Source organism: Antechinus flavipes, chromosome 1 (genome assembly GCF_016432865.1).
Source record: "Antechinus flavipes isolate AdamAnt ecotype Samford, QLD, Australia chromosome 1, AdamAnt_v2, whole genome shotgun sequence".
Taxonomy (NCBI): Eukaryota; Metazoa; Chordata; class Mammalia; order Dasyuromorphia; family Dasyuridae; genus Antechinus; species Antechinus flavipes.
This window is the reverse complement of record NC_067398.1, coordinates 316986705-317002324: the sequence shown is the minus strand read 5'-3', so window position 1 is coordinate 317002324 and position 15620 is coordinate 316986705. Positions and strand designations below refer to the sequence as shown.

General features: G+C 37.3%; 1 protein-coding gene across 1 annotated transcript in view; it reads right to left on the bottom strand.

Moving 5' to 3' along the window:
- RASEF (RAS and EF-hand domain containing) overlaps window positions 1–6923 on the bottom strand; it is a 103630-nt gene extending 96707 nt beyond the window's left edge. Inside the window, exon 1 of the mRNA XM_051966453.1 lies at window positions 6099–6923. Coding sequence (XP_051822413.1) covers window positions 6099–6526 — 428 coding nt within the window. The 5' untranslated portion in view covers window positions 6527–6923. The remainder of the gene's footprint in view (window positions 1–6098) is intronic.
- Window positions 6924–15620: the final 8697 nt, after the last annotated feature.

Below are 15620 nucleotides of genomic sequence, written 5' to 3'. Positions count from 1 at the left end.
GGGGGCAGCTAGGTGGCACAGTGGATAGAGCACCAGCCCTGAAGTCAGGAGGACCTGAGTTCAAATTTGACCTCAGACACTTACATTTCTTAGCTGTGTGACCCTGGGCAAGTCCCCCCAATTGCCTCAGAGGGGGGGGGGGAAAAGAACACATGAGAAGAGGGGGATATGAGGGAAAGTATAGGCCCTGACTCTGAGTCCTTAGGTCAATGAATGAACTATATTTATAGGAACAGAGGAAGCCAGTAATGAGAGAAAATGACAAAGTAATGTTTGATGGAATGAGTCTCAGAAAAAAAAAAAAAAAAAAAGATAAAAGAATTACTCAGTTGACCCAAAAATTTAAAGTTGAAAAAAATAAATATGACATAGAACAAAATGACCTCATTTTGCAGATAAAAAAACTAAGACTCTGAGACTTTAGCTAAATCATCCAATATCACACCAGTAGCAATTGACTGAGGCAGGTTTTGATCAGATACTCAACTCCGTAATCAGTGTTTTTCCCATGATGTGAATTAATGTTTAGAGGAAGAAGGAACATTCCTTGAGAAAGGGAAGGCATGGCAAAGCCAAAGAAATGTTGAGGCCTGGAGACAGGAAGATGAGAGATCTTAGGACAAATAAGTCATCTAATAAATTATCTAATGTCCTGCCCTCATAGTGTTTACCCTCCTCAGTTCCAAAGATCTTCACACCTCTATTTACAAAAACTCACTTTAAGGAAGAAATACTAAATTCTCTATAGGGAATAGGGCCTGGAACTGTGATTTCATCACTGTAGGAAATTCCCATATGAAGAAATTCCCTCTATCAATCCAAGTTTTCTCTTTCATTTACAATTTCAGAGCATTGTTTAGAGCAAAGGTGTCAAAAACATGGGCATCACTCCACAATCCCAAGTTAGCTTAAACTGTAAACATTTAATAAATTAAAATGAATAGAACATAGATGATATTAATATGTGGTTTTCTAAGTCAATATATAGATCAGATGTATCTTTATGTACAATATAGTGCCTCTCCTCCTTTCTATTTGAACTCAACACCCCTAGCCACTCTTGAACTCAAGTCCAGGTCTTCTGCCTTCACATTCATCTTTTTTTCCTTCCTCTACAAGCCTTCTCCCTCCTCCCCACTCCCACCCCCCACCCCCCATCCCCCCACCCCCCCCCCTGCCATTATACCAAACTATCATCAAAAGTTCTTTCAATTCCATTCTCCTCCCATTTTCTTGTACCATCATTTTCCAGATTCCCATCCATTTATTATCTCATTATCCAAACAAGGGTCTAATTTGTCTTCCCCATTGCTTATCTCTAGTTTTCAGAGCAGCTGAAACTCTACTATCAAATTAATCCTCAAGATACTTAGCCATAAGTGAGCAGAATCAGAAAAATATTGTATGTAGTAACAAGATTACATGATGATCAGCTGTGATGGACTTGGCTTTTCTCAGCAATGTGGTGCTTCAAGATAATTCCAACAGAGAGAGAACTATGACAACTGAATATAGATCAAAGCATACTATTTTCACTTTTTTGCTTTGTTTTGTTTTGTTTTCGAGTTTGCTTTTTCTTCCTCATGGTTTTTTCCCTTTTGGTCTGATTTTTCTTAAACAACAATGCAAATATGAAAATATGTTTAAAAGAATTATATGTGTTTAACCTTTATCAGATGACTTGCTTGCTGTCTTTGGGAGGTGGGGAGAATGAAAAATTTGGAACACAAAATCTTACAAAAATGAATGTTGAAAATTATTTTTATGTGTACTTAGAAAAATAAAATACTACTGAGAAAAAAAGAAGACATTCAGTCATGTTGATACTACTTCCCATAAAATAACTTTCAGTAGTTCCCCAGTGCTAACTAGATCAATTTAAGATCAATGGATGTGGACTTTCAATCCTCCTGATTTTAAACTACCTTACTTTATTTTACTTCATCTCCTGGATTTCCCATGTTCCCAACAAACTTTACTATTCATTATGCTCTGAACATTTCCTATGCTTCTCTATATCTTTCCATGGCTTTAACCACTACTGGAAATTCTCTCATTCCCAATCTCTGCCTAATAAAATTTTACAAGTCCTTTAAGATCCACTAAAATATATATATAGTTTCCTCCTCTGAATTACCATAAGACATCATAGACTTGGTACCTCTTATGTAATTATCATATTCTACCTATATCTCATTTTTAATAGAATTGAAAGGTCCTTAAAGGCAGACCACATACCATCTATATCTCATAGTAATCAGCAGTAGGAGACATTAATAAGTAATAAAAAAGAATAATGGTAATAATAATCATAATAGTATTTATACCATTCTTTAAGTTTTGCAAAACACTTTATAAAAATTACCTTATTTTTTTTTCCTTGAAACAACCCTGGTACGCAGATGTTCTTTTTTATCCCCATTTTACAGATGAGGAACCTGAGGCCCAGAGGAGTTAAGTGTCTTGCTCAGGATATACACTTAGTAAGTGAATGTGGCTACATTTGGACTCAGGTCTTCCTTACTCAGGGTCCAACATTCTCCCTTACTGCTTAAATGAATGAAAAAATGGATACTGAATGAATCCATTTTGACAAGCCATAATTTTTAAATCACTGAGTGAAAGAAGGGCAGAGAGGAGAAAAAGGCTATTGAGTAAAAATTCTATAGTGAAGTGGCATATATATATATATATATATATTGCTTAAGCCCTCAAGGCAAAAACAATCTCTTCTATTAATGACTATGACTTTTTATAATGTACCTCACGAAGTCATTTCTATATAGAAAATCTAAGGACTGATGGAAAAAGAAAAGAACTAGTTTGTTTCAGGAAATCATTCTAAATTCTCTGTCATAGACACCTGGGGTAAACCAAACCACACTTGCCACTTCCCTTTGACAAAGTATTTCTTTTTCATTCTGCAATCTGTAAGATAGGTATCATAGGAAAGAAGACTTATGCTTTTTACAATTGAAATGAGAAGACCTGGATCCAAGTCCCAGCTCTGTCTCTTATTAATTATGGATATTTGGATATTCACTTAACCCCTCCCAACCTCAATTTCAGTAGGAGGGAGAGGAGAAAATGTCATTGGGGCATTCAATAATCCTGGAGGGAGTGTGCATTGTGTGCTTAGTTGTATGATAAAGTTAGATGACACATAGTTCTTGACTACATTAAGTTTACAATTGAATACACTTGTCCTGTGTGAACATAATCAAATGAGACATTGTGTTAAAATATTTTAAAGTCATAAGATATAAAGTATTATTCTAATGTATGAGAGGCAACATGATGTATTGGGAAAAGTTTACAACCAAGGCACTGCTACTTATCTGTCAAATTCTGGGCAAACAAATTAAACCTTAGGGCCTCAATTTTCCTACTATAAAATGGAAGAGAGTAAAGTTCACATTAAGCTAACTCACTGAATTGAGGAAAGTCCTTCTTAAATTACAAAAAGATACAGAAATATGAGCTATATTAAGACACTTAAGTCAGAAACCAAATCTCAAATCTTTGTGCCCAGTATACCATCCAGCATTTGTTATATTGAATAATATAGGATTATTTAAAACATTTATATATAAATTTTGCTATGTTAATATTATCATAGTGTACTACTTTTCTTTCTACTACATATAATTCAAGTGCTACCTTAAATATGAAGTACCATTTGTAGGGAAAAAATGATTCATAAACAACAACAACAACAAAAAAATCCAGAAACCTTGGAATTATACCAACTATACTTTGTCAATTCTAGAATAACTATGTTTTTCTCTAATGTGCATCTTCACAAGGCAAAACATTATGCCTCATATTTTCTCTAACAATTATTATTGGTAATATTTTATAATTAATTATAATGAATATAATATTATTGTTTCCATTTTACAGATTAAAAAAAGGAAACCTGACAAAATTAAGTAAAGAAAGATTTACAGTCATTATTCCAGTATTGGTAAGTAAATTAAAACTTCTATCACAAGAAGTGTTAGACTACATGTATACCTCTGAAATTTTATGATTTAAATTTTTATATCATAAATATGGTAAACAGAATTAAGCTCAATTAATTAAAATGAATCAAATTTTACACCTCAGTACACAATTCATTAAGTACTTAGCACAGTACTTGGCACATAATAGGCATTTAATAAGTGTTCATTGGCTGACTACAGGAACCAGTTACACCTAATTTAGCTCATGTTACCAAGAAGTGAAGGGGGTTTTATCAGGAAGTGCTGTTCCATCTTCAGGTTTAGTAAGGAGAAAGAAAGCACCAGGAAATGAATTAGGTTTCCAATTTACCAAATACAATTGTTGGCTGCCATGGTTACAATCAGATGAAACAACTCAATTCAGTTCTTTTCCACTTGAACAAGTATAGGAAGGCAAATATTGTACTTGTTAATCTCAAGTCTGAAAGGGGTGGTGCTTAAAAGACAAACTCAAGCAGGTGACACTGGAGTCCATTAAAGTTAAGAAAGTTCGAAGTTTGCGGAAAGGCACAAGTTCGGTTGGTACAATTATCATGCACAATAAAGATTGCTTTGGAAACAAATAATTACAAATTTTCTTACATAGATATATAAGTGTTACTCATTTATTAATTTTAAAAGACATGAAAAATTTGAATAAAGGACACTTATTTAGCAATCTGTAGTTTTTCAGAAATTTTAATATATTGATTTTTTAAAATGATTTACAGATGTGATAAGAGTTCACTCTCTCATTACTAGGGTCTGTTCCCTTTATTTTATTTTTTTCTTTTTTAACTATTGTTTTCTCAACTAGCCAGGATCAAACTAAGAAAGAGAAGAAACAATCCAAAGGAATGAGAAATAAAACCTCACCTTTTTTTAAACACCACAGTCTTTTCAGGGTTTGAGATTTAAAAGTCAATCCCAGTTCTATCTCTTTTTTACAAAATCACCAAGACTTTAAGCTGGAAAGAACCTCAGAAATTTATTCAGTCCCCCTGCCTGATTTTCAAAAGAGGACAATTTTTAAAAGTAACAGAACAATTTCTTCCCCTACATTGACTAATTCTTCTGATATTGCAGTAAATCATTCCTTTAAAAAGTTACACTGAGAACCACATTGGATCTAGCAGGGGAAGGAAGGGGAAGAAAGAAATGGGATTTTCCCTTAAAGACAAATCTGAACCCTAGAACTTGGTGCGACAGACAGAGCCCATTCATTCATTACTTGCTTTGTTTCCTCCCAGATATAGTTTCTTTTCACTGTTCTTTCAGACCATATATAATTGCGTCATGTGGTACATTTTTAGGGAGCATTTAACCAACCAAAATGCCATTCCACAATAAAGGAGAGAGATGGCTAATTCCATCTCACCAAACATCCAAACAAGAAAGCCGAAAAGTTTGCATTTCAGAAATTAAAGATTAATGGAGACATCCCGCAATTCCTTGGAAGAGATTAAATTCTGAAAATGTTAGTTAAAGGGGCTATACTGTATGGTTAGAGACCACTCAAATTTCCTAAAGAAGGGGTTGTTTCCCCCCCAAAAAAAAAATTGAAGAGTATTCTTGTCATACTCAACATGTTGTGCTTTAAAATGAGGGGAAAACACCACAGATAGCATGGAAAAGGTTCGGGGGAGGAGGGGAGTAGTCAAAAATCACTGACCTTGAAGTTAAAATACCTGAATTTTAGACGCAGCTTCCACAACCTCCTTGAATCTTAGTTTCCTGATCCGTGAATTGGAAGTAATGGTTTCACTAAGTACCTCGCAGAGTGGGAATGTGCTTTATAATTTTAAAAGGCAGTATGAAGATGAGTTATTAAAGTTCACCTGTCTCTTCAGTGTAATTAAGAATGCATTTTAATCAAAAGGGTCAGACATTCTCATACACAATTCTTATTCTTTGAACTTGCTTTCTCAGCTCAGTTCTACCAAATGACTGAAAAACTGAAATGCAAAGGATCCGGGACAATGATGAAACTTTTAGAGGGAAAAGGTAGAGTTCCACCTGAGACGTCGGGGGAAAGGAGGAAAAGATTGAAAGAAGAAAACCCAGAAGGAAAAAAGACAGTTAACGCTTTCTCTACCCCCGTCCCTTACTTACCTAGGGATGAACTTGGCTTCCTCCCCGAGCCGGACTTGGAAGTCTTGCCACGCTTGTCCCAAGCTCTCCATGCCCCAAGGAGCAGTCAGAACGGCTGCCTCTCCCTCATCGTCTTCCTTGTCCGTGTCCACCGCAGGTGCAACCTGTGCCAGCTCCAGTTGCGGCGGACGCTCGCCCCAGCTCTGCCGCCGCCGCCGCCGCCGGCTGGCCCCTTGGAAGCCCCTGGCGAACTCCTGGAAGGTAATCGCCCCGTCGCAGTCAGCGTCCAAGCGCTGAAAAATCGCTTCGGCCTCTTCGGGCCGGACCTTCAGCTCAGCACATAAGGCACTGAACTCTTCGCGTTCGATACGTCCAGAGCGATTCGCATCGCAAGCGTAGAAGAGGGAACGAAGCCGATGGATCTCCTCTGGCTGGCTGGCTGCCTCCATCACGCCACGGTTCGGTCCTGTTCTGTCCCAGGAGGCTAGGCAACTCCTGCAGGCAGCAGGCACCTACTGAGGCTCGTTGCCAATCCCGCCCCCTCCTCCCGCCCCCTGTTTGAGAGTGGCGGAAGATCTGGGGACACCTGCTGGGACTGCCGGCGAGTTTGGCTGGCCGGGCTAGTTGTGTCACTTGAGAAAAAGTCCCGTCAGGACAAAAGCGCTTCTGTAGCTGAACTTCCAATCAGAAACTCCTGCTAGTCGGTTACCCCCTTGGAGTGGTATTCTGCAGATCGGGGTAGAACTTACTCTTCTCTAACTCAGCAGACTCCCGAAATAATAGGAAGGAGATCCACCCAGGTCTGGGCCCCCTAGCAGCACCAGCCCAACTGAGTGAGAGCGCAGCTGCTCCCAGGCCAACTTTCCCAAGGAGCGGCTCTGCAACTCCTCCCCGTTTAGGACTTCCCCAACGACTAGGGCGGAGTGTGGAGTCTCCGATACCCTAGCCTTCAGAAGCTTTCTTGAGAGGCAGGGAGGGGCAGGAGAGACGGGGGAGGGAATGACGGGGAATCCTCTCTTTGTGTGTACTGCTAAGAATTGGGAGTGGGGAAGCGGCAGCGGCGAGATGGCAGGTGTAGAAGATCTGGGAGGAAGCAACTTCTCTCTGGGAGAGCCTCAGTTTGCTTTCGCCCCAGCTCTCAGCCAGCTGTTGGGCTGTAGGTCAGTGTACATTGTGATCCAAGCCAGCCAAGTGCTTCGCGTGCCAAGGCTCTCTGCTGGCTGGAGCGAGAGGAGGAATTGAACAAGAAAGGAAAAGGAAGGGGGACAAAAATTACATCCTTATCAGCAATTTCGTCAGCCTAGTGACACTCAACTTTCTCTATCCCAAATCTTGTGATGCTACTTTGCCAGTCTTGCTGTTTCAGGTCTTTTATTGCTCTGCATCACAGGAAAATTGGGGCAAAATCTTGCCTAATACCCGGCAATTTGCAAATGCATGAGATGTTGCCAGATTATAGTATCTGAACAAACAGATTTATGGTTCTGTAGTATCAGTATTGGAAATCCAATAATTTAAATAGATAAGTATGTATTATACGGAAGGAAGAGAAGAAGGAAGGGAGGGAGGGAGAGAAGAAGGAAGGAAGGAAGGAAGGAAGGAAGGAAGGAAGGAAGGAAGGAAGGAAGGAAGGAAGGAAGGAAGGAAGGAAGGAAGAAGGAAGGAAGGAAGGAAGGAAGGAAGGAAGGAAGGAAGGAAGGAAGGAAGGAAGGAAGGAGGGAGGGGGGGAGGGAGGGAGGGGGGGAGGGAGGGAGGGAGGGAGGGAGGGGGGGAGGGAGGAAGGGAGGGAAGGAGGGAGGGAGGGGGGGAGGGAGGATGGATTACTGTCCACAAGGTGCTTACATCAACATGATGACAAAATGAGAGATACTATAAGGTATAACATTCACCTTCTGAGTCTAAAAACCAAAAGAACAAAGATACTCTTTTCCCTAGGTTACTGAAATTTTAGTGATTATTTTCTATTGCTTCCTTGTGGCCCAAAGGTGACTATGCCTGTTGAAGAGAATGCCAGCAGGAGGGAAAGTTCCAACAGGAGCTGTCTTGAGAGGAAAATGTCATGTATGATTCCTGGACAGTGTCTGTTATCAAAGGCCATCTTTGCTAAAAACAGAGATATCAATGTCAAGTCTAGAAATGAGAACTAGAAATAACCTTTATTCTGGAACAGCCCCCTTCTATTTCTGCAGGAAGAATGAGAAATAACAATAAATGGGGGTAGGAAGGTTATGATAAAGGCAGGTTTAAGGCCATAAAATAACAATAACTTAAATGTTGGTACTCCAAATGTGAGATCGTTGTCCTATGATCATAGATTTTGAGCTAGAAAAATCTAATTCTCCTATTTCACAGCTGAGGAAAGTAGGACTGAAGAAAGCTAAATGATTTGCCCATATATCTGGGCATGTATTTAATAAATATCTGAAGTTAGGTCTTCCTGATTCAAAGCTCAAAATTCTGTCAAGTTGCTTTTTCTAATTGAAATATTAATACAAATCCGAGATTTATGATTGCATTATGTGGTTACCTTTTCTACTACAAAAGAATCCAGGGGTGATAAGAAAGGTGCAGATAAATAGAAAGCGAGATCACAGTTTCTCTTTGGAGAGACAAATAAAAAAGTTAGATATGTTAGTTTCCTTCTATGTCTAAAGACAAAAAAAGAAAGAGCACATCCTTCCTTTCTCCCTCCCTCCCTCTCTCCCCCCTTTTCTTCCTTCTTCCCTCTCTCTCTCTCCCTCCCTCCTTATAATACATACTTATCAAATTAAATTATTGGACTTCCAATATTCCAAATGAAATGATTGTCTATTTGATGAGTTCAACCCAGAAGTGATCAAAGAGAAAAGCAGGGAAAAAATGTTGAAAAATATGGCTTAGGATGAAGAAACAAAGTAGGCTAAAGAATGATCAATGATACAAAGTATAGCTTTGCATCTTTTTTTAGGAGGAGGAGGAGGACGATGAGAAAGAAGAGGAGGAGAAGGAGGAGGAGGAGGAGGAGGAGGAGGAGGAGGAGGAGGAGGAGGAGGAGGAAAAAGAGGAGGAGGAGGAGGAGGAAGAAAAAGAGGAGGAGAAGGAGGAGGAGGAGGAGGAGGAGGAAGAGGAGGAGGAGGAGGAGGAGGAGGAGGAGGAGGAGGAGGAGAAGGAGGAGGAGGAGGAGGAGGAGGAAGAGGAGGAGGAGGAGGAGGAGAAGGAGGAAGAAAAAGAGGAGGAGGAGGAGGAGGAGGAGGAGGAGGAGGAGGAGGAGGAGGAGGAGGAGGACGAGAAGGAGGAGGAGGAGGAGGAGGAGGAGGAGGAGGAGGAGAAGGCGAAGGCGAAGGCGAAGGCAAAGGCGAAGGCGAAGGCGAAGGAGAAGGAGAAGAAGAAATAAAAAGGGAACCAACTCAATAGAAAGGAAACAACAAACATAGGAAAACCCAACTATGTAAGTACAAAGAGATCAAATAACTTGTTAAACCAAAGATGAAAATCAAATTAAAAGAAAGGATAAAGATGAAAATAATTGTACATAGCCTGACCTGTTAAACTAATGATACTGAAAAAGAATGAATAAAGGGACTTAGAATGGCAAGGGTTATAAAACTTTCTTACTAAAGTATAACTAATATGAAGTACTTAAGGCTATAATGCCAAAGAACCCTTGAAACCTTTTCAGCCAATAAAGTGCTGCTCTCCTTGCTAATCAAAAAGATATGAAAGCTAAGGGCAACACTAGTTAGAATATAAACTATTTTATGAAACCTCAACTAGTATAATGGCTGAAGATTAAGAGCAAGTGTGGCTTCATAAAACATTGAGAAGCACTGCAAAGAAAAATATATTTAGAGACACTTTGTCATGCATTTAAGGCAGAATTCCACTTAAGGTAGATCAAAAGATTATCAAAGGGTGAACCTAAAAGTAAGAAACAAAACAATAAATGGGAAAGATCTGTCAATATCCCTGTAACAAACTGTTTTCTTTGTCAATTTTATTGGAGCTACCATATTTATACTGTATCATTTCAGATCCCTGTATGTTACATGAGAAAGCAGTAATAGTTTTAGAGAATATGAAGAAGAAAGGGCATTTGTGGTCCCATCTAGCTTTCAAATTCTGTGATTCTGTGAAATATAAACAGGGGAGTTCTCTGCAGGAAATGACACATTTTGAGAGTGTCAAAGATCACTTCAACTCACAATATATGAAAGAGACAAAAATGTCAAACACCTAGAAAAAATCACAACCAGTATTACTACTCAATAAATGTGATCAAAAGAACATCAATAATGTTATCCTATATACTCTATAAAAAGAAATTATAAAAATGATACACAGAAAACATTCTTACTAAAATTTGAAAGAACAGGTAGATTTTTGCAAATGACATTTCACAGCATAAAACATCTTCCTTTAAGTGATAGAGAGTGACAGCAAATATAAAGTCCTACTATCTATTATTGACTGACTCTAAAAATTACTTGATTTAGAAGAGCAAAATGAAGGCACAAAGGTTTTTCAATAAGGTATCAGTTATGTACATGTTAATATTCTTAATAGATGCTAATTTTTTCTGATCATTCTCTTATTAAAAGCTAACCAAATAAATTTTCTGCAATCATAGAGATAACCAGGTCAGAGTCCAAATAAAAGAGAGATAGAGGCACTCCCTAAGGATAATAATGTCCTCAATATGTTCCCTTTTACTAATGGTATTGTGCTGATTTCAAGCCCTACAATACTATAAAGCTTTCCAAATGAGATTCAGGACCATTCAAAAGAATTCAGCATAGCAATCTACATGGGAAAAACCAAGTTAAAAAATAGACATTTTCAGATAATTATGATAATAATAATAATAATTACAAAGCACTCTACAAATACTGTCTTGTTTCATCTCACTCTGAAAAATAGGTGCTGTTGTTATTCTGCTTTTCTGGATTTGTTTGTAAACTTTTTAGATCCCTAATGCATTTGTGAAGGTACCATGTACCACTGAGGTAAAGGTATATTCCTTTGATTCTCATTCAGTTTTCTTCAGAGGTCTATCATCTCTAACTTTTCTCCTTGATTTCTTTCTTATTTATTTTATGATTAGATTTATCTAATTTTGTTAGGAGAAAGCTGAGGTCCCCCACTACTATATTTTATTGTTTATTTTGTTTCTGGTTTGTTTGTTTGTTTTTCCCAATAGTATTTTATTTTTCAAATACATGTAAAGATAGTTTTCTTTTTTCTTTTTTTTTTTTTTATTTTTTTAAATTTTTTATTTAATAATTACATTATATTGACACTCATTTCTGTTCCGATTTTTTTCCCCTCCCTCCCTCCACCCCCTCCCCTAGATGGCAAGCAGTCCTTTATATGTTGGATATGTTGCAGTATATCCTAGATACAATATATGTTTGCAGAACCGAACAGTTCTCTTGTTGCGTAGGGAGAATTGGATTCAGAAGGTATAAATAATCCGGGAAGAAAAACAAAAATGCAGATAGTTCACATTCGTTTCCCAGTGTTCTTTCTTTGGGTGTAGCTGCTTTTGTCCGTCATTTATCAATTGAAACTCAGGTCTCTTTGTCAAAGAAATCCACTTCCATCAAAATATGTCCTCATACAATATCGTTGTCGAAGTGTATAATGATCTCCTGGTTCTGCTCATTTCACTTAGCATCAGTTCATGTAGGTCTCTCCAAGCCTCTCTGTATTCATCCTGCTGGTCATTTCTTACAGAACAATAATATTCCATAACATTCATATACCACAATTTACCCAGCCATTCTCCAATTGATGGGCATCCATTCATTTTCCAGTTTCTAGCCACTACAAACAGGGCTGCTACAAACATTTTGGCACATACAGGTCCCTTTCCCTTCTTTAGTATTTCTTTGGGATATAAGCCCAATAGAAACACTGCTGGATCAAAGGATATGCACATTTTGATAATTTTTTGGGCATAATTCCAGATTGCTCTCCAGAATGGTTGGATTCGTTCACAACTCCACCAACAATGCATTAGTGTCCCAGTTTTCCCGCATCCCCTCCAACATTCATCATTATTTTTTCCTGTCATCTTAGCCAATCTGACAGGTGTGTAGTGGTATCTCAGAGTTGTCTTAATTTGCATTTCTCTGATCAATAATGATTTGGAACACTCTTTCATATGAGTGGTAATAGTTTCAATCTCATCCTCTGAAAATTGTCTATTCATATCCTTTGACCATTTATCAATTGGAGAATGGCTTGATTTCTTATAAATTTGAGTCAGTTCTCTATATATTTTGGAAATGAGGCCTTTATCAGAACCTTTAACTGTGAAAATGTTTTCCCAGTTTGTTGCTTCCCTTCTAATCTTGTTTGCATTAGTTTTATTTGTACAAAGGCTTTTTAATTTGATGTAATCGAAATTTTCTATTCTGTGATCAGTAATGGTCTCTAGTTCATCTTTGGTCACAAATTTCTTTCTCCTCCACAAGTCTGAGAGATAAACTATTCTATGTTCCTCTAATTTATTTATAGTCTCGTTCTTTATGCCTAGGTCATAGACCCATTTTGATCTTATCTTGGTATATGGTGTTAAGTGTGGGTCCATGCCTAATTTCTGCCATACTAATTTCCAATTATCCCAGCAGTTTTTTATCAAATATTGAATTCTTTTCCCAGAAGTTAGGGGCTTTGGGTTTGTCAAACACTAGATTGCTATAATTGACTATTCTGTCTTGTGAGCCTAGCCTTTTCCACTGATCCACTAATCTATTTCTTAGCCAATACCAAATGGTTTTGGTGACTGCTGCTTTATAATATAATTTTAGATCAGGTACAGCTAGGCCACCTTCATTTGATTTTTTTTCATTAGTTCCCTTGAGATTCTCGACTTTTTATTGTTCCATATGAATTTTGTTGTTATTTTTTCTAGATCAATAAAATATTTTCTTGGAAGTCTGATTGGTATAGCACTAAATAAATAGATTAGTTTAGGGAGTATTGTCATCTTTATTATGTTCGCTCGGCCAATCCAAGAGCACTTAATATTTTTCCAATTATTTAAGTCTGACTTTATTTGTGTGGAGACTTTTTTATAATTTTGCTCATATAATTCCTGACTTTCCTTTGGTAGATAGATTCCCAAATATTTTATGGTATCAACAGTTATTCTGAATGGAATTTCTCTTTGTATCTCTTGCTGTTGGGTTTTGTTGGTGATGTATAAAAATGCTGAGGATTTATGGGGATTTATTTTGTAGCCAGCTACTTTGCTAAAATTATGAATTATTTCCAATAGCTTTTTGGTAGAATCTCTGGGGTTCTCTAGGTATACCATCATATCATCTGCAAAGAGTGATAGTTTGGTTTCCTCATTGCCTACTCTAATTCCTTTTATATCTTTCTCGACTCTTATTGCCGAGGCTAGTGTTTCTAATACGATATTAAATAATAATGGTGATAGTGGGCAACCTTGCTTCACTCCAGATCTTACTGGGAAAGGTTCCAGTTTTTCCCCATTGCATATGATGCTTACTGATGGTTTTAAATATATGCTCCTGACTATTTTAAGGAAAAGTCCATTTATTCCTATGCTCTCAAGTGTTTTTATTAGGAATGGATGTTGGATTTTATCAAATGCTTTTTCTGCATCTATTGAGATGATCATGTGGTTTTTGTTTGTTTGGTTATTGATATAGTCAATTATGCTAATAGTTTTCCTAATATTGAACCAGCCCTGCATTCCTGGTATAAATCCTACTTGGTCATAGTGTATTATCCTGGTGACAATTTTCTGTAATCTTTTTGCTAATATTTTATTTAAGATTTTAGCATCAATATTCATTAGGGAGATTGGTCTATAATTTTCTTTCTCTGTTTTCAGCCTACCTGGTTTAGGTATCAGTACCATATCTGTGTCATAAAAGGAGTTTGGTAGGACTCCTTCAATCCCTATTTTTTCAAATAGTTTATATAACATTGGAGTTAATTGTTCTTTAAATGTTTGGTAGAATTCACATGTAAATCCATCTGGTCCTGGGGATTTTTTCTTAGGGAGTTGATTGATAGTTTGTTCTATTTCTTTTTCTGAGATGGGACTGTTTAGGATATTTACTTCTTCCTCTGTTAGTTTGGGCAAGCTGTATTTTTGGAGGTATTTTTCTATTTCATTTAAGTTGTCGAATTTATTGGCATAAAGTTGGGCAAAGTAACTCCTAATTATTGCTCTAATTTCCTCTTCGTTAGTGGTGAGTTCTCCCTTTTCATTTTTAAGACTAACAATTTGATTTTCCTCTTTCCTTTTTTTAATCAGATTTACTAAGGGTTTGTCTATTTTGTTGGTTTTTTCATAGAACCAACTCTTAGTTTTATTAATCAATTCAATAGTTTTTTTACTTTCAATTTTATTGATCTCACCTTTTACTTTTAGAATTTCAAGTTTAGTGTTTGACTGGGGGTTTTTAATTTGTTCCTTTTCTAGCCTTTTTAATTGCAAACCCAATTCATTGACCTTCTCTTTCTCTATTTTATACAAATAGGCCTCTAGAGATATGAAATTTCCCCTTATTACCGCTTTGGCTGCATCCCATACATTTTGGTATGATGTCTCATTATTATCGTTTTCTTGGGTGAAGTTATTAATTATGTCTATGATTTGCTGTTTTACCCAATCATTCATTAGTATGAGATTATTTAGTTTCCAATTATTTTTTGGTCTACTTCCCCCTGCTTTTTTGTTGAATGTAATTTTCATTGCATCGTGGTCTGAAAAGGATGCATTTACTATTTCTGCCTTGCTACATTTGAGTTTGAGGTTTTTATGTCCTAATATATGGTCGATTTTTGTATAGGTTCCATGAACTGCTGAAAAGAAAGTGTATTCCTTTCTGTCTCCATTACATTTTCTCTAGAGATCTATCATATCTAGCTTTTCTAGTATTCTGTTTACCTCTTTGACTTCTTTCTTATTTATTTTCTGGTTTGATTTATCTAATTCTGAGAGTGCAAGGTTAAGATCTCCCACTATTATAGTTTTACTGTCTATTTCTTCTTGCAGCTCTCTTAGTTTCTCTTTTAAGAATTTAGATGCTACCCCACTTGGTGCATATATGTTTAATATAGATAGTGCTTCATTATCCATGCTACCCTTTAGCAAGATATAGTGTCCTTCCTTATCTCTTTTAATTAGGTCAATTTTTGCTTTAGCTTGATCTGAGATCAGGATGGCTACCCCTGCTTTTTTGACTTCACCTGAAGCATAGTAGATTTTGCTCCAACCTTTTACCTTTAACCTGCATGTATCTCCCCGCTTCAGGTGTGTTTCCTGTAAACAACATATTGTAGGATTCTGGCTTTTAATCCATTCTGCTAACCGCTTCCTCTTTATGGGGGAGTTTACCCCGTTCACATTTATGGTTAGAATGACCAATTCTGTATTACTTGCCATCTTGTTAACCCCGGTTTATGCTTTCCTCCCTTCTTTCCCCTTTCCCCCCCTTCCAAGTATTAAGCTTGTGAGCACCCCTTGTTTCTCACAGCCCTCCCTTTTTAGTGTCTCTCCCCCCGCCTTAGAGTTCCTCC